A 22893-nucleotide genomic window follows, 5' to 3' on the forward strand; every position below is an offset into this window, starting at 1 on the left:
ATAGTTGAGAGATTTTATCCATGCTTCAGTTCCCAAGAAAGGCACCAGCATGTCATGGTCACCGCTGCATCCAAGCCCAAATAAAAACGAAAGCATGCTTTAAATACGCATCATGATAGGTTTTAAATTGAGTAACTGCAGAAGATAGAGTTATCTCACCTGTAAACTAAAGCACGGTAACCTCTGGTACTGAGGTTTACGTGATACAGAAAACTGCTCAGAAGATCAGCTGTGTAAGGCAATCCAAAATCACACCGCTTCCATTGCCCTATACTTCCCTGCAGAAAGACAAATGTTGCTTCTTCAGTTCTTTTGCGGTTTTCATGCCAGTTTAATTTTAAACGACTACTTATATTTTATACCTTTCTTATGTGGATCGCTTTCTGGACATTGCCATCATTAGCCCAATAAGAAGAGAGCAAATAGGAATAAGTCTGTCCCAAGGAATATAAGTCAGAGTTCAGGTGTTTCGATAGGATTTTCATTCGTTACAGGAAATGGTCAATTCAAAGTACCAATTCATCTTACAGATTGCTGTTAGTTCAATTTTTATGATATATTTACCATGATTTTGTTTTGGCATCATGATAAATTACAGAATTTACCCTTCGGAGGGGAGAATATGGAATTACCCGACAGCCAATTTTAGGAAGTATTGGCGGTTCAGGATCAAGGAGCTCTTTCTGGTGTTCATCCAGATACCGTCTTCTAGCATACATTTCTTGTGGCTTTGGGGATTCAAAACTGAATAATGGTTCCAGAATATGCGCTTTTTCAATTCCTGAAATAGACTGAAATTGCGTTTTGCAATACAAGGATCAACAAAAAGAAAATGACTCAGACTAATAACAGTAATGAAAAAAATAATATTTTAAATTAAAAAGAAAAGGAACCTGAGAGAGAACAGCATGCCTTGGTGTAACACTGAAGATCTTTCTGACACTCCACGTTACTGGGATTGATGTTTTGATATTCTCCACGACAACTTCTCTTCAGTGACTGGAAACAAAGTCGACCGATTGCTTAATAGAAAAACTTTTCAAAGCTTTTTCTTTCTGGTGACTAGGTAGTTTTGCCCAGTTACTAAATGTGGAAACTGGAGAAACTTGGAGAAGAGATTTAAAGGAAGACAAATAAATTACATCATAGAGTTCATCAGAGATCAGTGCCATTCCATGGGCAAACGGGATATTGGAGTTGGCTTCAAGAGTTGGCACTGTTTTGGGGTTCCCGAGTATGTATCCCTGAAAGCACTCAGGATCCACTAGCTCATTAGCAACCCACTGGAAGCATGCGCTAAAAATGTTTATGTCTTTGGTTAAAGCTCATTATTCAGTTATATTTGGATGTTTCCTTGCTTTATTTTGAATAACCTGAACTGTGCATTTCTACTTTCTAGCTACACTTAAGGTGGTATAACCATTTACAAGCAACTTCATAAACTCACCTTTCCTCCAATTTTTTGGTCATTGAAATCTATTCTAATTCCTAGGCATCGGTTTTCCTTCTCAAAATCAAAAGAAAAAGAAATGCAATTACGAACCTGAAGATTGATTAGTGGCTTGATACCTTCTTCATTTCCTACAGGGTTATGAAATTTATAATTACAACTTTGTTGTCTAAATAAATTGCTACATTAGATAAGGACCTTGTGCTAAGTGGTTATCTATTTGCACAAGATTTCCCTTCTTATATGGAACTATCCTTTACCGTATATGATTTCTTGAACGAGCACAGGGAGAGTAATGCCTGAATATGAGTCCCCACCAATGTAGACTGGACTTGAGAGGAATTCGGGATGATCCATCAGCCACTACATAAAAACAAAATACTAGTAAATTGCTTCAATGGAAAAACAGCAACAATCAACTCAATTAAATGCATCCCAAAAAAAAACATTTTGAACTTGGACTTTTGCTTAAAAAAGGTGTGCTCAACCTTCCGGAGAAATTGGTGGAGATGGTGAACTTGTTTGAAGTCACTTGACTGAGCTGCATGCTGGTTTGTTGCATAGGAGAATCCGGTGCCAACGGGTGAATCTACAAAGATGATGCTGGAGATCTGAAAATAAATGACTAATGTCCAACTTAGTTATAAAATTAAGAAGAAACAGAAGAAAAAAGAAATATCTTCTGATTTGTTCTACTTCTGTAATGGCATTATCACCTTTGTCCATGAGTATGGATTCAATACCAATGTAGGCAAGCTTCCATTGCATTCCACAACATTGAAATTCAGTGGACCTGCAATGTTAAGATAAATGCCTTGGATCTAAGTGGTTGATTTTGATTTTGAAGATTGATTATCATTTGCAGACAATTTTATGAAAGGTTTCTGTTGGCAAATACAATTCAAGGCAGCTTTAAGGACATCGATTTTAAAAACCACAAATTTGAATTAAAAAGATCTTAGGGAACCAAAATGTATATATCATGTTTTTCTAGTCATGTGAGGGCCAAACTAGAAATAAACTTCTTATTGGCATATCACCAGAAACAAGTCTCCCATTCCCTTTTAAGCAAAAGTATACTACTTAATTGAATACTGCTGGGGACTTTGGCCTGTCTTACCAATTTCATAAACAAGGCCTGAAAGGCCAGAGCAGCCAGGGCCACCAGTTAGCCAAAGCAAGAGAGGGTCCTCCCCAGGATTCCTCTCCGACTTTATAAAGTAGTAGAAGAGCTGGACATCATCTGATTCACCCACACCCACATACCTGACAATAACATACACGTATATAACATCAAGAATCTGCAAAACCAAGAAGGAAAATACAAAGTATAGTATATTACCACCAACTACTTTATGGACTCACCCAGTTTCAAGTTCAAAAGGCAGAGGCCCTTCGAATCCAGGAAGAAACTTAACCGATGAATGAGACGTAGGGAGCAGCCAGCAAACCTTAAAAAGAAAGAAGAGAAAGAGAACAACTGCAATTTTATCTGATCTTGCCATCCACAAGCTATCAAGAGGAGAATGGAGACAGTTTGAGTTTGGTAACGATTTGTGAGTAAAACCACCGGCGAACTAGCCTCCGCTAGATTTTGTCGAGGGTGAACTTCAATGATTTTGATGAAAAGGTGGACTACGTACTGAAAATAGCTTTGACTGCTAAGTGTGCTGCACAAGCATAGTAAATTCTGACATTATCGAAGCTGTCCTCTTTCAAATTTTTATTTTGAAAGCTATCCTCTTTCAAATTTAATGTACACTATCACAAATTAGGTTTCACTTAAGTATGCGATAGTTAGTGTGATACTTGAATAGACATTTTCACGTAAATTAATTAATATTCAATTATATCTAGTCAAACATTAATAATAATAACAAATCAAATTAAAAAAATTCATATTAAAATCAAAAAATATATTGAACGACATATATATAATTATTAAATTATAAAAAATATTTTATTAATATAAAATTAATTATGAAAGAATCAAGACATGTTATCGTTAGATCATAAAGGCAGTCTTAGATGATTCGCTATAAACATACCTTTGTCAGTAACCAAATAATTCGTCAACTACTTACTCCTTATAAAGAATTTACGAAATTTTGTAAAAATTCTATTAATAATCATTACAACGCTTGAAATGAAAACATTCATTTTCTAAAAAATTTCTCCTTCTAAAGACTTAATAAGTTTTTATGAAAATGTCATCATGAGATATTATATTGTTTGAAATAAAGATATTTTCCTTATAAGTGTAAAAAAACTTAAATCTCTTAAACAATTCTACACTATCATAATATGATACAAAGTTAACTTGTGACACACAAGATCGCAATCCACATAAGATATTGTCTATTGTGATCCATTCTTTCCACGAGTTTGTTTCAAATGTCTCGCATATCATATTGAAAACCATATGAACTCTTATATGTCTAATATCTCAACATGAAATTTGTGATATTTTTCTTTCAAATCAAGATATCTTTTATGATTGTTTATTAGAAGGTTTTTTTTTTCGATATAAAACTTATAACTCTATTCGTTTAAAACATACTCTTGGATATTAGACTCGCATGATCCACGCTATCCTTTAAAGTTCTATAAATTATAGGCAATGTTTATGTCCCACGATGCTGGGTAGGAGAGGAGAAAATTGTGAGAAGAGAAAATGGAAAGAACGGGACAAAATGGAACCACAAAACAACTCATAGTTGAATTGAAAACTGCTTCTTTGGATATTGAAATAATAATATTCTATATTTCTATTATCCCAAAACAAATTAAAAATGGTTAATTTAAACGGTCCGAATCCTGACTTTTATAAGTGTTGAAATTATGCATTAAAAGTGTTCGGTAGTCGTTGCCTTTTGCGCTTTTCAGCTACTTATCACTTGCAAATGCATGCAATACAAACGATGAGGGGACCATTGTCCCACTTAGGCATGTCACAATGAGGACTTGAAGATGAGAAAGAAGAATAAAAAAAGAAGCTATTATTCACCTGTCTGAGCAAGAAGGTGCCACGTCATGTTGTACAAAACTTTAAAAGGTAAGGGGCTTGATTAACTGGGGGCTTTCACTGAAACAGGGGAATATGCTATATAGAACAATATTTGGGCAGTTCTTGCCACCATTGGAGTTCCTATCCATCAAAGCTGAACCACGTTTTACTTCACAACTTTGAAGTCATAAAGGCTCTCCATTTATCCACCTTTTAAACAGAGAAAAACATTCTTTCGGGGTGTACTCAGCTGTATGCCCTCCTCCCTACATATTAACAGAATATAGTAAAGGGGAAATTTTATTTAAAAGTAATTGATTTTTTTTTCTTTATAAGGTGAGAAAGGAAACCTAAAGAGAAGAACTTCCTTGCCTTAATTGTGGCAAACGTCATCCGATTCGAATAAGTCCTCGTGTATCTACAAAATGCAAGTCCGAACTTAGCTTCTCGCTAAGCTCCCTTCTAAGAGTAAAATCACAAGATACAAAGGCAAAAGGTTAAAATGAAAACTCTGAATCATCACTAACCCTGCAACTTGGCCTTGTAGCATCCATGGCCGCCAATCATCAACAATGGGATAGTTCAAAGCTCTTATCCAAGCTTGAGTTGCCAAGAAAGGCACGATCATATCATGATCGCCACTGCATCGAAGTCAATTTGATAAAAGAATAAAAAAACGCATAACTGCATATCATCACTGATTTTAAATCAAGTAAAATGCATAAAATAGCCACCTAACCTGTATACTAAAGAACGGTAGGCTTTGGCACTGAGGTTTACGTGATACTGAAAACTGCTTTGAACCTCTCTTGTATAAGGTATAGAATAGTTGCACCTCTGCCATCGTCCTATGCTTCCCTGCACAAAAGAAGAGTTGATTCTTTGCTTGTCCTGCCGTTTGCCTTACCAGTTTAATTTTTAACAACCAATTTCATACCTTTCTAACGTGCAGAGCTTTTTGGACATCATCGTTAACCCAATACTGAGAGAGCAAATATGAATAAGTCTGCAAAGACATAGATCAATATGCAGGAGAATTTAAGTTCACATTACAAAAACTGGTCACGAGCCACTTGGGCTCATGGAATAACAAATTCATCCTGTGGTTGACGGCTCAAGGGTAGTGTTGAAATATGATCACAAGAATACTGGGGCTCTCAGTATTTGAAATCTGAAACCTGAAGTTCTGGTACGCTACTAGAAAATTATGTATTCATTCAGAAAAATTGAACTCTTTGGTGAGATCATAAGAATAGGTTTTAGTCTCTAACAAGCTGGAATGACTCTAACGCACTTTAACTTATCGTCTTTCTTGCTTGCTTGGAAATTCATACTATTTAATCTTTATAATATCATTTAAAATTTTAGTCCTATGATGAATTACATATATGATGAGAGCATTTGAGGAGTATGCCACATTACTCGACAGCCAACTGTAGGAGGTGGAAAAGGATCTAGGAGTTCTTGATGGTGTTCATCAAGATACCGCCTTCTAGCTAACATTTCTAGTGGCATGGGGGAAGCCTCAGCGCATCTTGGTTCCAGAATTTGTGCAATTTGAATTCTTGAAACACACTGAGAGTTGCATAATTGAGGTAAGCAACAAAAGAAATAATTAATGAGAGCCAGAACAACAACAAAGAAAAAAAAATCTGCATACCTTGTCATAATATTGAAGATCTTTCTGACACTCCTCATTGCTGGGATCTACATTGTGATACTCCCCCTCACAAGTTCTCTTTATTGACTGGAAAAGTATAAAAGGATCATTAACTTATTACTTAAAATAGCATTCTCTGGCTTCGTATTTTTTGTCTTTACACTTTATCTTTGTTCAGAGATAACGACCAAGTTTGAAACCGAAGACATCTGGGGGAGTTTGACTGTTTGAGAGATCAATTTACCTCATAGAGTTCATCAGAAATTAATGCCATTCCATGAACATATGGAATCTGAAGTTTGTATTCAAGACTAGGCACAGTGATGGGGTTCCCGAGTATGTATCCCTGAAATCACTCAGAAATCAGTATACTTTACCTGAGTAGTAAACCATCTCGAAGCCCTAAAATTCATTTATTAAATTTTATTTTTTGAAAGGCAGAAGCAGGAACACTAAAATATCTATATATTGTTTGTTAAGGCACATAGTTTAGATAAGTCAGAACATAGGACCTGATATACCCTTAATTTGTTCTAAAGATGAGTATATTTCAAGGATTTTGTCCATCCATTTGTTTGGAGGCACATTTCATTAGTGAGTCTTGCAGCATCACTAGGGTCTGTGGAGTTTGCTTGATTCTGATTAAGACGACCATCTCTAGCATAAATTCCGAAGACTTGAGAAACATAAGTTCACAACTTTATTACATTTCACAAGCTACTTTACAAAGTCGTTTGATTTGGATGATTAATCATCAAGTTTTAAGAAAGTTCCCTGTGTGGGCTAAAACTTTTGATGAATAAGATTGAAGATCAATTTGCAGCCTAGAAAAGCTTGGGGATTAATTCAGATTTGATTTCAGGGTCATATATATATATATATATATATATATATAATATCTGGTCATCTCAGGTCCTTGCGGAGAAAACTTAGCTATTAGCGTCGAACTCGCCACAATTCTGAGAGTCATCCCTTCTCTTTAAGTAACGTATCACTAATTAACTAATACTATTGTAGAATTAGACTTGTCCTAATTGCCAATTTCATAAAAAAGAGCAGAAAAGGAAGAGCAGCCAGGGCCACCAGTCAACCAAAGCAGGAGAGGGTCCTCTTCAGGATTTCTCTCCGACTGTATAAAGTAATAGAAGAGTTGCACATCCTCTGATTCACCCACACCCACATACCTGACAACAACATTCACATATACACGACATCATGAACCTGTAATCCAAGAAACTAAAAGGTATAGTAGTACCACCACCAACTTCATTGACTCATCCCGGTTTTTCTTTCCTTTTTTTTTTCTCTTTCTTTTTTTGGATAAATAACTCACCCGGTTTCAAGTTCAAAAGGGAGAGGCCCCTCAAATCCAGGAAGGAACTTAGTCAATGAACGAGACGCGGCGAAGGCGTACTGTGACTGTCAGAAAACCTGTAACAGAATGAAGAAAAAGAAGAGCAGCGCCATTTGAAAGCTCTCAGTTTCTATACATCTCTGCTCTGAGCTACTTAAAGATCAACCTATGCGTTTGGGTTCTACGTTAGCGTGTTCGTCGTAAAGTGCATAAACGAGTGGTTCATTACTCGGTGAGGAGATAAGACAACGAGGGCAAAGCATAATGAGTTCTGGCACATAGTGAAAAAAAAAACCATTGCTTTAACCTCTTGCTGGATTTTGTCGAAAGGGCGCTAAATTAATGAATGCAATGACAAAAGCCATTAAATTCTGAAATTATTGCTGCCTTGTGCAGATATCTCCACGGGATGTGGTTGATCCACAATAAATGAAGCTGTCCCGTCAATTTCATTTCTTTTTCTTTTTTGTCAGTATATATATTATTAATATTTTTCTATTAATATAATATTTTAAAAAATTTAAAAATTATTAAACAAATTTAAATTAACTCTTTTATTTTATTAAATTCAGATAAAATCTTATATTTTATTTTAAATTAAATTAATTTTATAATTAATTATTAATTTAATCAAAATGATATTTATTATTTTATGTCGAATAATATTAATTAATATATTAATATATCATAATTAATAATAACATTATATATTAAATTAACATAATAATATAATTATATGATATATTTTATTTTTTATATTAATATCATATTACTATCATATAAATATAAAATATAAAATAATATTTTTATTAATAATAATTAATCAATCATTAATCATAAAAATTTATTTAATTTAAAATAAAAATATAAAAATTTAATAAAATATAATAAATGTAAAAATTTATTTAAATAATTTAAAATTTTATTTGAATAATAATACCTTTGCAATTTCAATTCGCAACATCCCGTTATTTTACCATCATTCATCAAATATTTATGAATATGGTTATAATTATTTATATTTAATATAATGAGACATAAAGTATGTAAAAGTTCCACAATATTAAAAAATAATAGTACAACGAAAATTAAATTAAGATCACATATGAGAAGTCACTATTAACATTTAGTTTTTATGTTAATTATTAACGAAACTAGAAAGGGGAATTATACTTTTAATTTTAAGGTTACACACTATTTCCACAAAACTAACAAATCTAAAAAGTAAAATTTTTTAATTATAACTAATCAATTAATACAATAAATAATTATGCATACCATAGAAATAACAAATAATGAAAAGAAATTTACTTGAAATGCCAAATATAAATAACTTATTATTGAAATGCGTCTCCAGAAAGTGGTACTTTTCCCCTTCTGCTACAAACAAGATTTTCAACAAGAGTGCCATGTACCACAACAAAGGTTTGAAGACCAATTTACTATTAGGCGAACAGCATGGTATGATGGTTTCAAATATTTTATAGAATTTCCTTTTGTTTTGGCCAGGACACTGTTATTTCTTTGGCACTCAACCCAATGTCAAATTTCAGATATTATTATATGTAGCATAATGTTTCAGCAGTTCTTGCTATTATTCCATGTCCCTATATCACAGAGGCTCCTCAGATATCCACCTTTTAAACATTGCCAAACATTCTGCAGGCCTGTATTCAGGAGCTGTGTGACCTCCTCCCTGTAAATTCAACCAAATTTGTAAGAGAGAAAGATAATGAAAACAACAACAAATTTACTCTAATTGACATTTTTTTTTTCTTTATAGGAATAAGAAAGGAAACAGAAGCATAGAACAACTTCCGTGCCTTAACAGTGGCAAATGTCATCCTGTTAGAATAAGTCCTCGTGTATCTACAAGATGTGCTCATCCAAAAGCCCAAGTTAGCTTCTCTCTAAGATCGCCTTGTAAGTGTAAAGATCACAATTTATTAACATAAAGAAAGAAAGAAAGAAAACTGCAGACTGACCCTGCAACTTGGCCTCGCAGCATCCATGGCCGCCAGTCATCAACAATTGTATAGTTCAGAGATCTTATCCATGCTTGAGTTGCCAAGAAGGGCACGAGTAGGTCATGGTCGCCACTGCATCGAAATCAAAATGACAACAAATGCTACTTAAAACTGTAGCAAGTAAAAAGAATAAAATAAAATGAATGCATGAATTAGAGCCATCTCAGTTCTCACCTGTATATTAGAGCGCGGATCCCTCTGGCACTGAGGTTAGCATGATGCGGAAAACTGCTTGGAACATCGGCTGTATAAGGTAATCCAAAAGTGCACCGCTGCCATTGTCCTATGCTTCCCTGCATAAGATCAGGAGAGTTGCATCTTTACTTGTCTTGCTGTTTCAAACGTGACTTTTATTTGTAACAACCAATCCCACACCTTTCTAATGTGGAGTGCCTTCTGGACATTATCATCGTTAGCCCAATAATGACAGAGCAAGTATGCATAAGTCTGCAGGCATGGAAATAAAATCAAAGCCAATTAAGTGCAGCAGAACAGTTCAATTTACATTAGAAACCTGGTCAGTGGACTCATGCATGGCAACAAAATCATCCTATGTGGTTGATGACGCTGAGGTTAGTGCTGAATTTTGATTACACTAGGTCCTCGGGATTCCAAATCTAAACCACCACGTAAGAGCTACGAAGCTGTTATACCCCTTCTAGGAAGTCAGTCAATCCGAAAACGTTAACTGATCTTCGAGCTTGGTGAACTCATAAGAATAAGTTAGCCAAGTGTTTTCCTCTGTATTGCCAAAATCATAGCTTGCTGGAAATTTTAGTTACTTCTTTCAAATTGATTAATACTTTTAGGAGAGCGTAATGAAAATGAATTACTTAAATATATAGTAAGCATTTTAGGAGAATTTGTAATTTACACGACAGCCCAATGTAGGAAGCGGTGGTGGCGGCGGCGGTTCATCTTCAAGGAGTACTTCTCCATGCTGTTCTTCGAGATCACGCTTTCCACCAATCTCTTGTGGCTTTGGGGAAGCAAAAGGGCAGGTCGGCTCCAGAATTTGGGCAGTTTGAATTCCTGAAATACACTGAAAATTACATAATTAAACTAAAAGATCAACGCAATTCAAACATTTAATTTAATGGTCCATGCAAATCCCCTACCCAAAGATTAGAATTCATTTTCCTTTTTAAATTAAAACGAAAATCAACATAAATACTGAAAGAATTTTTTATTTATAAAGAAAAAAATAAGAAATCCACATACATTGGAGAAATATTGAATATCTTTCTCGCACTCCTCGTTACTGGGATCAACAATTTGGTACTCTCCCTCACAACTTCTCTTCAGTGACTGGAAAAGGTCAACAACTCATTTATTTAAAACACTGTCGCCTTCTTTTGGAGAGTGGAAAAATCTGGATCAGAAGGGTTTGAGAGATTAAATTACTGCACCTCGTAAAGTTCATCAGAAATTAGTCCCATTCCATGAGCATATGGAATCTTGAGGTTGGCTTCAAGACTTGGCACTGTTGCAGGGTTCCCGAGTACGTATCCCTGAAACCAATCAGAATCCATTACCTGACTACTGATCAGCAACTCATCGAAGCACTAATTAATGTTGTTTATTATGGTACGGTATTAAAGAAAAGTCACAAGGACATGAAGCATTGATTAGTTTTAACCCAAGTATATTTTAAGGAGTTTGTTCGTGTTGAACATTTTCCACAATAATAAATGTGAGAGACAATTTCATGTTGAAAGATAAAATAAATTCTTTAAGTGAAAAAATAGATTTTTAATAGTTGGACTAAGCGTTAAAACCCAAATTGGGTTATGTTAGACTTTTCAAGATCTCAAATCTTGATTGATATTGAAAATTAATTAAATTAATAATATATAATTAATATATTATAAAGACACTTGACACATCTCTCTTTTCTTAATTTAAGAAGATCAATTGATATTAGTTTGGATAAAAAGACAATCATTTTTTTCTTTTTCTCTCACATTTTTTGGCTCCTATTAAATCTGAGTAAATATCATTTGCTGTCTTCTATTCTTTCCTCCTATTTGGAACATATTTCTTTCTTGATTAAATTTATTTATTTTTAGCAATAAAACAGAATAAGTCTATGAGAATTGAGAAGAGTCTGGACTTAATCATCCCCAAATCCATCTTAAGATGGTTTGAAAATGGGACTGGTGGAGCCGAAAAATAACATCTTTTCAGGGTCAAAATCCCTTTATTGTGATTTTTTTTTATAAAGTGATAATTTTATTTAACACAAGTCCTCAATGCCATTCAAAGTCTCTAATCTTGTGTGAAACTTTAATGAGCTCCCGTGGTAAAATAATATAAATTATTTAAGCATCAGCATGAGACTGTATGCGTTTAATTATTCTCAATAAGAAACAACAGGAAGGATACGCTTCCAAACCTGTAGACTAATTGTGGGTCTGATACCTTCTTCGTTTCCTGCGTGATTATATGAAAAATTAATAAGGCTATCTCCAACTTCACTAGATCTCTCTTTCAGTTCAGCATTTACCATGTAAGATCTCTTGAGCAAGGACTGGGATTGGAATGCCAGAATACGAGTCCCCACTAACATAGACCGGACATGAAATGAAGTCTGGATGATCCATCAGCCACTTCAAATTGGAAAAAATTTGGTTTAGATAGATAACAGTGGTTCTCTGCTTAATAAAAGGCTGCCGAAGAAAATTTTGAATTGCTTAATAAATGTGGATGTACCTTACGAAGAAATTGGTGGAGCTGGTTAACTTGTTTGAGGTCACCTGTCTGTGCAGCAAAATTGTTTCTTGCATAGGAGAATCCTGTGCCAACTGGTGAATCTACGAATATGATGTTGGAAACCTGGAAGCAAATTACAAATTCGCCATTAACTCCAACTTTATTACAACTCTTAAAAGAAGGAACGGAGGGATAGCAAAGAAAATTAAAGGAGACAAGTGCTTCCAGTTCAGTACATGGCACAATCACCTTTGTCCATGAGTATGGATTCAATACCAAAGTCGGTAAGCTTCCGTTGTACTCCACGTCGGCCTTGAAATTCAATGGACCTGCAATGTTATGATATGATCATTTCAATTTAACGATTGATCATTAATTTTCATTCGATATCTGCAATTTTAGTAAATTTTTTGTGAATTAAAACCGTTAATTTTTTTTTAAATCGTTGATTTTATTAGTTTTCTTTACCATTACGCCATTCTCAACACTCTTAACATGACTTGCTGAAGATTTTAAATGACATAAAAAATCTAGCATAGGTTTTGAGAACCCGAACAATTACAAAAGTTCGTTGCTGACCCAGAAACAGATTGGCAGCATAAATCATCAACATTCTAAACAATTCCCTTGATCAAAAACCGGGCTTACAAAGATCATACACTACCCATAACAGCCCACAAGATTTAAACGACTTAAGTTAGAATATCCGAAGCAACCCCTCGGTGCAGCAACCTCATAAGACAGCTTGTGTGAAGGAGGTTCGTAATCGCCCCATATCTGATACATATCTGAATGGCTTCTTTATTTCGTGGTTGCTGCTTCTGCCTTTGACTTCGTAGCAGCAAGATCCACACAATTCCTCCCTCTCACTACCCCTCCAATATCCCCTGTTAAAATACCCACTAACAGCATGTACCATTTCGACTCAATGCTTTGCTCGTTTTGCTGCCTAGAAAAGGCTCAAGGACATAAATTCTGTAATGGGTTGGTCCATCAATATCATTCCGTTTGGTTCTCGGGGTTCTGAAATTTGCATATCGTATTGTTGTGCATGTCCAGAGATATCAGGTCTTTAAAGAGGTAAATTTTCCATTGGCATCTGACCCAGAGGAACTTCAGAAAGCACTCTTTTTCTTTAAGCAAAGTACAACTAAACTGAATGCTATTGTCGAATTTGGCTGTCTTACCTATTTCAAAAACGAGACCGGAAAACGCAGAGCAGCCAGGGCCACCAGTCAACCAAAGCATAAGAGGGTCCTCTTCAGGATTTCTTTCCGACTTTACAAAGTAGTAGAAGAGCTGAACATCCTCTGAATCATCAACACCTACATACCTGACAAAATATAGACATTTATTATGTCAAGAACTATCTTTACTACCATAGTACAAAAAATACCACAGAAATTCATTAGGTTACCCGGTTTCAAGTTCAAAAGGGAGAGGCCCCTCAAACCCAGGAAGAAACTTGACAGAAGAATGAGCGAAAGCAAGCCGTGAGCAAACCTGAAAAAGAAAGAATAAAAAGACTAGCAGCGCCATCTTCATTTCACTTGCCATTTTTTTAGCTCTGTAAGTATCCTATATAGTCCGGTGTTGAGGACGTAGGATAAGCATTTGACACAAACGAGTGGCTAACGTCCATGAGAGCAGCAAAGAAGTTCAAGGTGATGATAGAGAATTGAGAGCTTCCGTAACGACTTCTTGTTTGTATTTGTATTTATGTGAATAGAGTCGGTGGTTACGGTTTACTTGTAACCACACCTTTCCTAAGACATCTTAATGGATACAGTGACGAAATTGAAGTGAAACACTCCGGAAAACACTATTCTGAAATTATTGCTACGTACGTCTTCCTATGTGGTAATATGCTTACCATGATTGAGATAGCAACTCCTCTCGTACTTTAGGACATGGCACAAACATTCTCAACTGTTTTTTTCCTGTTAGTCTAAGACATATATAATTGTTAATTTGGTTTTTTTTTTTCTATAGATTCTCTCTCTCTCTCTCTCTCTCTCTTAACCTTTTAGTCATTGTATTTTCCTTTTCCTTCATTATTATAAATTCGGGCTGAGAGATTGAAGCCTAAAGCCTGCCTTTCAGTAGTAATATTAATTAAAGCCCATTTTCATACATAGTTATAGCTGCGATCCATTGGAGCCTAGCTCCTAAACATTGACGTTAGAATCGAATAGATGCGTCACTAACCAAAATGGCCTAATGGTCAAAAATCAATGGTCCACAGTCCTATTTTCCAATGAACAGACAAACGACTGAGGATCGCAGACGACGGGGAAAAGCTTGGTTTCCCTTTTATGAACCAATTAATGCATTAATAGGAAAACAAGTTGGGATTGACTTGTTTCTGTTCACCTTGTCGTTTTCTACGTTTCTTTGCATCGAGCCAAAAGGAAGAGTGATGGGACCACGGTGCTCACGAAGACAAACCCTCCCAACGGCGTACAAAAAAATAAAAGCAACATGCCAAACTACAGAAACACGAGCATACATCAATCAAAAAAGCAAAGAAAAAGAAACGCACACATACAGACAGAGACACAGTGGCAGCTCTTACATCAAGTTCAATATTATGAATCCTATGAAATTTTAGAGAACACAGATCACATCTTTATACCGGGGTTATCCTTTCTTTCATCCCTCTTTCTTTCAGTTTACAAGAATTGTACTTGTTTTTCCCTTGTGTTTTTTTCTGGTCGAACTTACAATTGAAGAAGGCCTAGGGGGCAATACGAATTTGAACATATGACCTTAACCTTTTGTTAGAAAGATAAGAAGTGCTATTTCAAACTTGGATTGTTAGATTACGTCTTCTATTAAAATACATTTTCTCAACTCGAATCAACAGCCATTCTATCTTCAGAAGGTGCCGAACTATCTCCAGCACATTCCATTTCCATTGCTAGGACCTCTTCACTCTTCCCATGCACTGCTTTCTCAACCTTCAATTTCTGCCATAATGTTCAAAGAAATTCATTTGAATGTACATTGGCAAACAACATATAACATCTAGTTGGGATACTAGTTACGGAAATTTATTCAGAATAATTTCCCTCAAGCTGAATTGCACATTTACCAACTATAACACATTAAAAGGTGGTTGAGCAGCAGCACCACTCACCTTCATTGGAACAGATGAGTCTTTCGACATACGTGCAAACATGTTTGTAAAGAGTTTAGCATCCCTCTTGTTGCTTTCAACTTGGAGTTGTCTCAGTGTCTTCTGAAGTAACTTCACCTCCCTGGCAAAAGTAATAGATGTGGCCATGGCAATTTGGCAGATACAATGAACTTGCATATTGGAAATTTGGACTATATAATTCCACCTTTACCTGTTTTGGGGATCAGCCTCAAGAGCTTTCTTGATGTCCAATTCAGCTAAAACTAGATCTGAAGTTTCCATATAGGCTTGTGCCCGCCTATATAGAGCTTTCACATTGTGGAACTCAAAATCTAGTACCTACAGGAAAATGAACCCTTAAAAATAAAAGAAGATACTTCGTTTGCTGCTAATCATCCTGTGTAAATTTTACATGCTCTTAAAAGCTTCACCTTTGTAAGAATGCAGGGATTTCATCAATTTCATTTGGAACTAAACATGTGCAAACATTCAGGAAGCTAGTGATAACGTGAAATACACCCTCATGGGCATAGTCTTCAAACAATAAAAAGTCCAAGGTGAATATAAAATAGAGGTGCTGAGGTAAATCCCCCAATTCCAGTGGAAAAGAGAGGTTGCACATAGACAAGGTAAATATTTTCTAAGTTCCTCAATTCATGCTCTAATGACCAGTTTCCGAGACATATTTATAACAGGGGAATAATCAGCTTTTCAATTCTATAGATTTGTATTGGTTGCTTGGCAACTCACCTTGGAACATAACTCGATTGCCCCCTGGGAGTCACTTAGTTTGAGGCTACATGCTGCACCATTCAACCAGCAAGAAATCCTTAGTGCTTTTACTAGCTTTTGCTCATCATCCCTAAAGGATCCATCTTCACTGACATAGTCCACAGCCTGATGGTACAGGACAATAGCAGAAAACAATGTTCTGAAATATACAATATGGGCTTCAAATTTTAATCAGACTAAACCTATGCTTAAGATTACCTTATCATACTTTTTTCCTGCTCTTTGATACTTCCCACTTTTAAATAGCATATTCCCTTCTTCTTTCTTTTTCCCAGAAGCCTCAATTTTCTCTTGACTATTCAGTTCCCATGGGGCTTTTTCCTATTAAATTCATTAAGCAGATGCAAGTGTCAGTAGATTATATAACATCACCTTCTAACTTCAGTACCAGACAGATAAAAGAAGCTTCATTGCCACGCACTCATATCCGATAGATCATGTTTGGTTATGTTTTTAAAATAAACAAAAAACTTGGAAAGTAGCAACCCATAATATGTCTGGATTTTTTTTTCTTTTTTTCTTTTACTGGATAAGGTAAGAACCCAAAACAAGCTGGGATGATATATTGATATATCAAGAACTTTGAGGATAATTTGGACCAACATACCAGAACTAAAGAACATTTCCTAATGGAACTACCTGCAACAAAGTACTAAGCAATTCAAGGTACTGCCATGTTTAACAAGTCGACAGGGTTACCTTAACAAAATCTAACATTTCAACTTCATAGAATAGGTTTGAACATGGTGGGACTACAGCAAGATCACGCTCTGCCACAACACTCCCAAAACCATACTCAGAACTGATTGTCAACAATGCTTGTTCCCCCTTCTTCATTGTTGCTGCCGCTCGATCCAAACCAGGAATCACTTGTTCTATTTGTCAAATTGATAAAACCAGTTAAGAGCTGATCCAAAGTTTCCTGCTGGCAATCTAGCAAAACTGCGATATAAGGGTAAACTAACCTTCATCTGTGATAAATTCCAATGGCTGCTTTCCATCAACTCCCTTTTTCTCAAACACAGTATTATCTTCTAACCTAGCTGTATAGCTAACTGCATATCCAGAGTCAAGTAATTAAAGAAGAAGCACTACGAAGGAAATAATTAGAGAATAGGAATTACACATTGCCATGGGCTCCTCTGATTGAATCACCTCGATGAAAGAATCACTTATCCCAAATTTTAGTAGATTTGCTTACAAAAATTTCACAGAAAAGTTGGCAATAACTTTTTTTCATATAAAATTTTCTTGCTTACAGAACCAGCAAGCATAAAAATAAGCTCAATGCTTAAACGAAATAAAATTTTCATATAATCCAATTTATCATTTACGTATCACATCTACTTTTTCCAGATATTATCATGTATGCCTATACCATCCAGTATCAATCACATTTCAGACCTAAGTGGAAAGTGGAAAAATATCCACTACTTCTGAACCTAATTTGATTTGAACAAACACTAATATGATATCTTTATTGGTGAATATACTTACTAGTCACGGCAGCACCTTCATTTGCAACAATAGCACCCTCTCCCTCCTTCAAAATCTTTTTGAATACCTTAGAATCACCAGTAACATCAACAACAGACTTGAAAGAGACCAACTCCAATTCAATGTTCAAAACTGAATTTGGTGGAACAGCTGGGAACCCATCAGCAGCATCCCTCCCTTTCTCTCCAAAAGCATCTGCATTGAACTCTGCACACTGTAAAACTTGAAAGTATTGTCTCTAGGATTAAAAGTCAATCAAGATTTGAATTGCAGTAAACCAATGCTCATATGACAACATACACTTCGGTTGAACAATTAGTGTAACCTTCTCTCCCCTTTTCATTGTTAAGATTGCTTTTGTCAATGCTGAACATAGACGGCCTGCAAACACAGAGACCATGTTGAAAATTTCCATTTATGAGAAGTCTTATATCTCTTACCAACTGCCATAAAAGTCCAATATTCAACTTAAATTACCATCTTTCACGTAAAACTCATTTCCTTCTGCCGGAGTTTTTGCAACTATAGTCCCATCGACAAGCGCCATTTGATATTTTACTGTATAAAGAAATGCCAGAAAATAATACCTCTCATTATTCACCTCCTATATATGTAAAGGCTTGATGCAATATTAATCAATTTAAAAACAAAGAAAATAAAGTTACACTATTTAAGAGTTTAATGTACCGAGAACTTCATCTAAATCACTAGGCCATTCATTCCTCTCTCCCTTCTCCATAATTTTCTTGATAATACCACCATCTTTGCTTATATCCACCACCGTAATCCACGAAAGAAGTTCCATCTCAAATTGCATAACCGAATCAGGTGGCAAACCATCACGACCTTCAGCTCCATAACCGAAATCAGGGGGCAATGTGAACAATGCGCATTCCCCCTTCTTCATAGTTATAATCCCATGATCCAAACCCTTCGCTACCAGACCTACCAAACCCCATTAAAACATTAATGAAGCTAAACAAAACAGTTAATTAAGCAACTCCATCAAGATTAAACCACAAAAAACTCACCTTCACCAAGCTTAAATGTCAATGGTTCATCGTTATCCCTTGTGGAACAAAACTTTGTCCCGTCAAGCAAGGTACCCACATAATGAACTGCATAGGTTCGATCACCCTTTACTCAAAGCTCAAAAATAACTCAAGGAAAAAAGAAAATTCACCATTTTTAAAATTAAAATAAATAAAAGAACAACTTTAACTATAATGAAATGAAATTACCGGTGACTTCGTCGCCAAACTCAGGAGTTTCCCAAGAGATACCGTTTTTGAGGAGCTTTTTCTTGATACCAGAACTACCCAACTCTCTCTCCTCGCCGACCTCGAGAGGCGGAGCTGATTCGATTACCTCCCCAGGCTCCTCGTCGAGGTCGTCTTCACCCTCAATGTCTGACACGTTGGTTCCTTTCCATTTCTCTGCTCCCATCTAATTGGGGTAGCAAGAAGATTTGGTTCCTTTGTTAGTGATAGTAGCGTAATGAATTACTCGGGACGTGAAATGAAGTTGGGGGATAATTGAATGATCAGACAGAACAAAGAAGACGGTCGAAGTTGGTACCGTGGCGGGACGATGATGCGACTTTTGGGAAGTGCTGGTCGGTTTGGGAACATGTTTTGTTATTTCTTTGAGGATATGGGGGTGTTTTGGTAATCTAGAAGGCTTTTAAGGTTCTAAGACTTTTCATTTCGTAACAGCCCATTGCCAATTGACGAGATTGATGTTTTTAAGCCATAGTTGAAACAAGCCATTGTGCTTCAAACTTCAAAGGCCCAAGCTAGACATTGTTTGGCAATGTGGAATTCGCGCTGTGTATGTTAACTATGTTTTCCATTATTACTTAAACCATTCCCAACGTGGAGCCAATGTTGATAAGCTTCCAATTCATGATCTGCCAGCTAGACCCCAGCAGAACCTTAATGAGAAAGCAGGAAAAGTCATACCCAAAAGAAGAAAGAAGGAAAAGTATTAAATTTGGAACTGGTGATAGAAACGCCTTGATTCAATGTTTTTCCTATGCCTTGACGATTTTCTGCCCTTTATGTTTTCATGTGCTAAGGGCTAATGCCTCCAACTTTGGCAATGCAACGGATTCTGTGAAGGCTTCAGACACTGCCAATTCTACTACAGTTAGGCACTTCACTGCCAATAGTCTCCGCTTCTAAATTGGACTAAAATGTGCTTCACCCCATTGCAAATATGTGAGGATTCATTTCAATTGAAAAGAAATTCCTACCGCGAAAGAGAGCTAATTTGCTGATGCACTGAAACTGAAATACAAAAACATTTCCTGCATAGCATGCCTGGCATTTGATTAATTAGCAAGGGGCAGATCAGTTTTGTTGTTCAATGTTGGCCTTCATTGCTGTTCTAGACTTCTGCAGAACATATATCTAGAAAGATGATAGATGTGCTGCTTTTTCCACTCTGGGAAATGGATGGGGGTTAAATTATACTAGCATATTTGATTCTTTTGGGGGTGGTTGTCTCAAAAGAGAGAAGCAAGCAATTCCATTAACAATATCATACTTGAAAACACCTTTCTAATTTAAAAAAAAAAAATCTCAAAACAACAAAAAAAGCAAGACAATTAAGAGAGAAAAGAGAGGTTCTTTTACTTCCCTTATATGCAATTACAGAATCAAAAGGAATCAAAGCAAAACACTTCTTTTTGTGACAGCATAGCTTTTGCTTCTCGGATACAAAAAATCTTGCTTCTTATCAACAACAACATCATCTTCTTCTTCAAATTCACAAGGCTTGTCTTCATCAATTCTTCCCATCCCCACACTGCAACTCTTTGGCAACCCTTTTGATCCCATCTGCCTCAATTGTTGTTGCAGAAACATCTCCATTTCATTCCTATGACCCAAACTCCTAACCGATGCAGCTCTAATAAGCTCTCTAAGATCTTCATTGTCATTAGATGATGCCGCTGAGCTTGCACTAAAGCTCCTTGGCAAGCCTGAGTATTGCCCTGTGTAGCCGCCCGAGCTTTGTCCGTAGCTGACAGTTGAAGCACAACTTGACAAACTCCTAACATACAGATCCCTAGCTTTGCCTAACATTTTAAAGGGAACTGTAATGAACCGCACGAACTTGTTAGAGCTATGTCCTTTGCTTCTCATCTTGCGAGCTGATTTGATTATCAGAAAGTGATCAGAAATTCGAGATGGGGTTTTGATAAAAACCAAAAAAGAAAGCTTGAAACTGAATTGTGAGGAGAAGAGTTAGGTATGAGAAGGTTTGGTTTGTCGAGGTAATTAGAATGGCTTTATTTATGGTGGTTGAATAGAAACTATCAAATTGGGAAGGAAGGTTGCGGTTGGGTTTGGACTTTTCCCAAAGCACGCAGGATTAGACAAAACCATTAGATAAGAACAAATATGTGTAGTGTGTCATAGCATTAAAGAAGCAGCCATAACTTGACTGAACAAATACCTCGACCGCTTGACTTTCTATTGCAAAACCACACTCCCCTTCCTAACCCCTTCTCGTCTCTTGGCCTAATTTCAACCGGCTACACCTGCTTAACGGACCCCCTTTTTATTTACTTTTATGAAAGTGAAGGCAAACGATAGGTTTGGAAAGAGGATTAGGTTAGGAGATAAGACTTTGATTGAGGAAATTAGAATTTTCAGACGTACATGGGAACTAGTTGTATAACACATGTTATAGTCTAATTAAGAGGAGGATTATTTTGTTTATGAGTTAATTAAATTTATATCAATGGATTTATATTTTCTTGATTCGACTCATATTGTCATAAAAAAATCTCGTAAATATAAAGTAAAGTCTAGGTATTTCTAATTAAAAATTTCGTCCAATGATCACGATCAGGTTGTTCTTAATTCGATGGTTAGGCCTTAGCCAGTTTTAAGAGAGGGTCATGTTACACTACTGTAGTTATTACAACTTAAGGTACTGTTTCTTTCATTATTTTTCAACCTCTCCGGTCCCAGTAAAGAAAAGTATCATCACAGCTTCAACTAAAAGCCTTGAATTTCAGGATAAAAAAAACAAAAAAACGAAGAACACGAAGCAGTGGAAAGTGTTCCAAATGTCCGAATAATTGATGTTTTAAGTTTGGTCTCCCAAACCGACAGTGCCTTTGACAAGGAAGTAAACCAAAACAACGTTCTCCGTTGGCGCCTGCACATTTATTCATATTTTCACAAGTTTTGGTCACTTTTTTGTACGGTTTTTCCTTTTTATTTTTTATCCTCACGAACTTGTTTTTACTTCACAATGACGATATTTGACTCTTAAAACATTTAGGAAAATGCATAATTGTTTAAATTAATTAGCATTAAACTCACATGTTATCAAATTAATGAACAAAGGCAAGTCACATGTAGTATGAACGTTCACGTCACGCTTGATTTTCAACGCTTTGTGTCTTACCTTGCGCATTCGCTAGGGTGTACAAAGTGGTCCAAGGATTTATTCAAACTAAAAGTCAGTGATCGCTTTGTAAGAAAACAATAGCTAACAATAATCTCAGTTTTAACCGTCAATTTGCCTTCATAATCCAGATTGCCTTTGATTTTTAAAAAGTGATAGTTAGTAAATAATTATATATTTTTTATACATATTTTTTATTTAAAATAAAAAAATTATATATATCAACCAATAAATCAAATACTCGAATATATATTTTTGATATATATATTTTTTTTATTTATTCTTTTTAAACATTATATCTTATTAAATAAAAATTAATTATTTTTCATAAAAATTGAATTATTAAATAATTGATTAATGTAAAGGATAAAAATAATGACAAAAAAATAAATTTCAAGAAAAATCTAGCATCCAACGTCTTAGACAATTATTTGTCAAAAATAACAAAAAGAAAAGGAAAGTCCTAACATACTTTTCATACATGTACAAGACAATTTGAATAACAACTTGTATGACTAATAGCAATAGAAGGAAAGAATTATCGCATATATTGTTTCTTGCATTTTGAATTGAACCCAAACTCACGTCTCATTGGCGTTCACATTACGGAATAATTTAAAAAAATAAAAAAATAAAATTTTGATTTTAAATATTAATTAAGTTTATTATATTTTTAAAAAATTTAAATTATTTAAAAAAATTTAAATAAAATTTTTTTAACATTCAATTAAACTTTTATAATTTTATTTAAATCAGATAAATTTTTATAATTAATAATTAATTATTATTAATTAAAATATTATTTATTATTTTATATTATATAATATTAATAT

At 35.2% G+C, this 22893-nt stretch overlaps 5 protein-coding genes across 8 annotated transcripts in view; all 5 read right to left on the bottom strand.

Moving 5' to 3' along the window:
- The window catches only part of LOC110417066 (serine carboxypeptidase-like 7), a 3814-nt gene extending 636 nt beyond the window's left edge, over positions 1 to 3178 (bottom strand). The window contains exons 1-12 of one of the 2 annotated variants that reach the window (XM_021429253.1): positions 2816 to 3178; positions 2571 to 2716; positions 2167 to 2243; positions 1939 to 2061; positions 1711 to 1813; positions 1544 to 1581; positions 1143 to 1244; positions 913 to 999; positions 633 to 791; positions 363 to 434; positions 160 to 278; positions 1 to 64 (exon numbers count right to left, since the gene is read on the bottom strand). The exon at positions 1 to 64 is cut by the window's left edge and continues 50 nt beyond it. In XM_021429253.1, the coding sequence (XP_021284928.1) occupies positions 1 to 64; positions 160 to 278; positions 363 to 434; positions 633 to 791; positions 913 to 999; positions 1143 to 1244; positions 1544 to 1581; positions 1711 to 1813; positions 1939 to 2061; positions 2167 to 2243; positions 2571 to 2716; positions 2816 to 2955 (1230 nt within the window). In that variant the 5' untranslated portion in view covers positions 2956 to 3178. The remainder of the gene's footprint in view (positions 65 to 159; positions 279 to 362; positions 435 to 632; positions 792 to 912; positions 1000 to 1142; positions 1245 to 1543; positions 1582 to 1710; positions 1814 to 1938; positions 2062 to 2166; positions 2244 to 2570; positions 2717 to 2815) is intronic. The other variant, XM_021429254.1, reaches the window with a different exon arrangement.
- Positions 3179 to 4519: 1341 nt separating this feature from the next.
- On the bottom strand, positions 4520 to 7123 carry LOC110417069 (serine carboxypeptidase-like 1). Of its 2 annotated transcripts, XM_021429258.1 has the most exons (8): positions 6362 to 7123; positions 6118 to 6204; positions 5880 to 6032; positions 5395 to 5463; positions 5197 to 5315; positions 4985 to 5098; positions 4830 to 4875; positions 4520 to 4723 (listed from the first exon to the last, which is right to left on the bottom strand). In XM_021429258.1, the coding sequence occupies exons 1-8, from the start codon at positions 6389 to 6391 to the stop codon at positions 4643 to 4645; spliced, it is 699 nt and encodes a 232-aa protein (XP_021284933.1). In that variant the 5' UTR covers positions 6392 to 7123; the 3' UTR covers positions 4520 to 4642. The 2 variants fall into 2 exon arrangements, with proteins under 2 accessions (XP_021284933.1, XP_021284934.1); XM_021429259.1 differs by lacking the exon at positions 5880 to 6032.
- Positions 7124 to 8788: 1665 nt separating this feature from the next.
- LOC110417067 (serine carboxypeptidase-like 7) lies at positions 8789 to 13946 on the bottom strand. Of its 2 annotated transcripts, XM_021429256.2 has the most exons (14): positions 13628 to 13945; positions 13398 to 13543; positions 12460 to 12539; positions 12211 to 12333; positions 12005 to 12107; positions 11894 to 11931; positions 10908 to 11009; positions 10720 to 10806; positions 10373 to 10540; positions 9874 to 9945; positions 9673 to 9791; positions 9457 to 9570; positions 9295 to 9340; positions 8789 to 9167 (listed from the first exon to the last, which is right to left on the bottom strand). In XM_021429256.2, the coding sequence occupies exons 1-14, from the start codon at positions 13765 to 13767 to the stop codon at positions 9084 to 9086; spliced, it is 1422 nt and encodes a 473-aa protein (XP_021284931.1). In that variant the 5' UTR covers positions 13768 to 13945; the 3' UTR covers positions 8789 to 9083. The 2 variants fall into 2 exon arrangements, with proteins under 2 accessions (XP_021284931.1, XP_089639726.1); XM_089783600.1 differs by lacking the exon at positions 9295 to 9340 and having other exon boundaries at positions 13628 to 13946.
- Positions 13947 to 14781: 835 nt separating this feature from the next.
- On the bottom strand, positions 14782 to 19987 carry LOC110417065 (70 kDa peptidyl-prolyl isomerase-like). Its single transcript, XM_021429252.2, has 13 exons — positions 18880 to 19987; positions 18670 to 18756; positions 18326 to 18583; positions 18116 to 18196; positions 17939 to 18019; positions 17639 to 17833; positions 17107 to 17196; positions 16841 to 17016; positions 16340 to 16462; positions 16100 to 16246; positions 15561 to 15688; positions 15350 to 15470; positions 14782 to 15179 (listed from the first exon to the last, which is right to left on the bottom strand). Exons 1-13 carry the CDS (start codon positions 19082 to 19084, stop codon positions 15060 to 15062), a joined length of 1812 nt encoding a protein of 603 aa, XP_021284927.1. The 5' UTR covers positions 19085 to 19987; the 3' UTR covers positions 14782 to 15059.
- A 152-nt stretch (positions 19988 to 20139) lies between these two features.
- LOC110417070 (Uncharacterized conserved protein UCP031279) lies at positions 20140 to 20950 on the bottom strand. The gene has a single exon (XM_021429260.2). It carries the CDS (start codon positions 20782 to 20784, stop codon positions 20308 to 20310), a length of 477 nt encoding a protein of 158 aa, XP_021284935.1. The 5' UTR covers positions 20785 to 20950; the 3' UTR covers positions 20140 to 20307.
- Positions 20951 to 22893: the final 1943 nt, after the last annotated feature.

Source organism: Theobroma umbraticum, unplaced genomic scaffold, assembly GCF_002168275.2.
Source record: "Theobroma umbraticum cultivar Fairchild unplaced genomic scaffold, ASM216827v3 scaffold_51.0, whole genome shotgun sequence".
Lineage (NCBI taxonomy): Eukaryota > Viridiplantae > Streptophyta > Magnoliopsida > Malvales > Malvaceae > Theobroma > Theobroma umbraticum.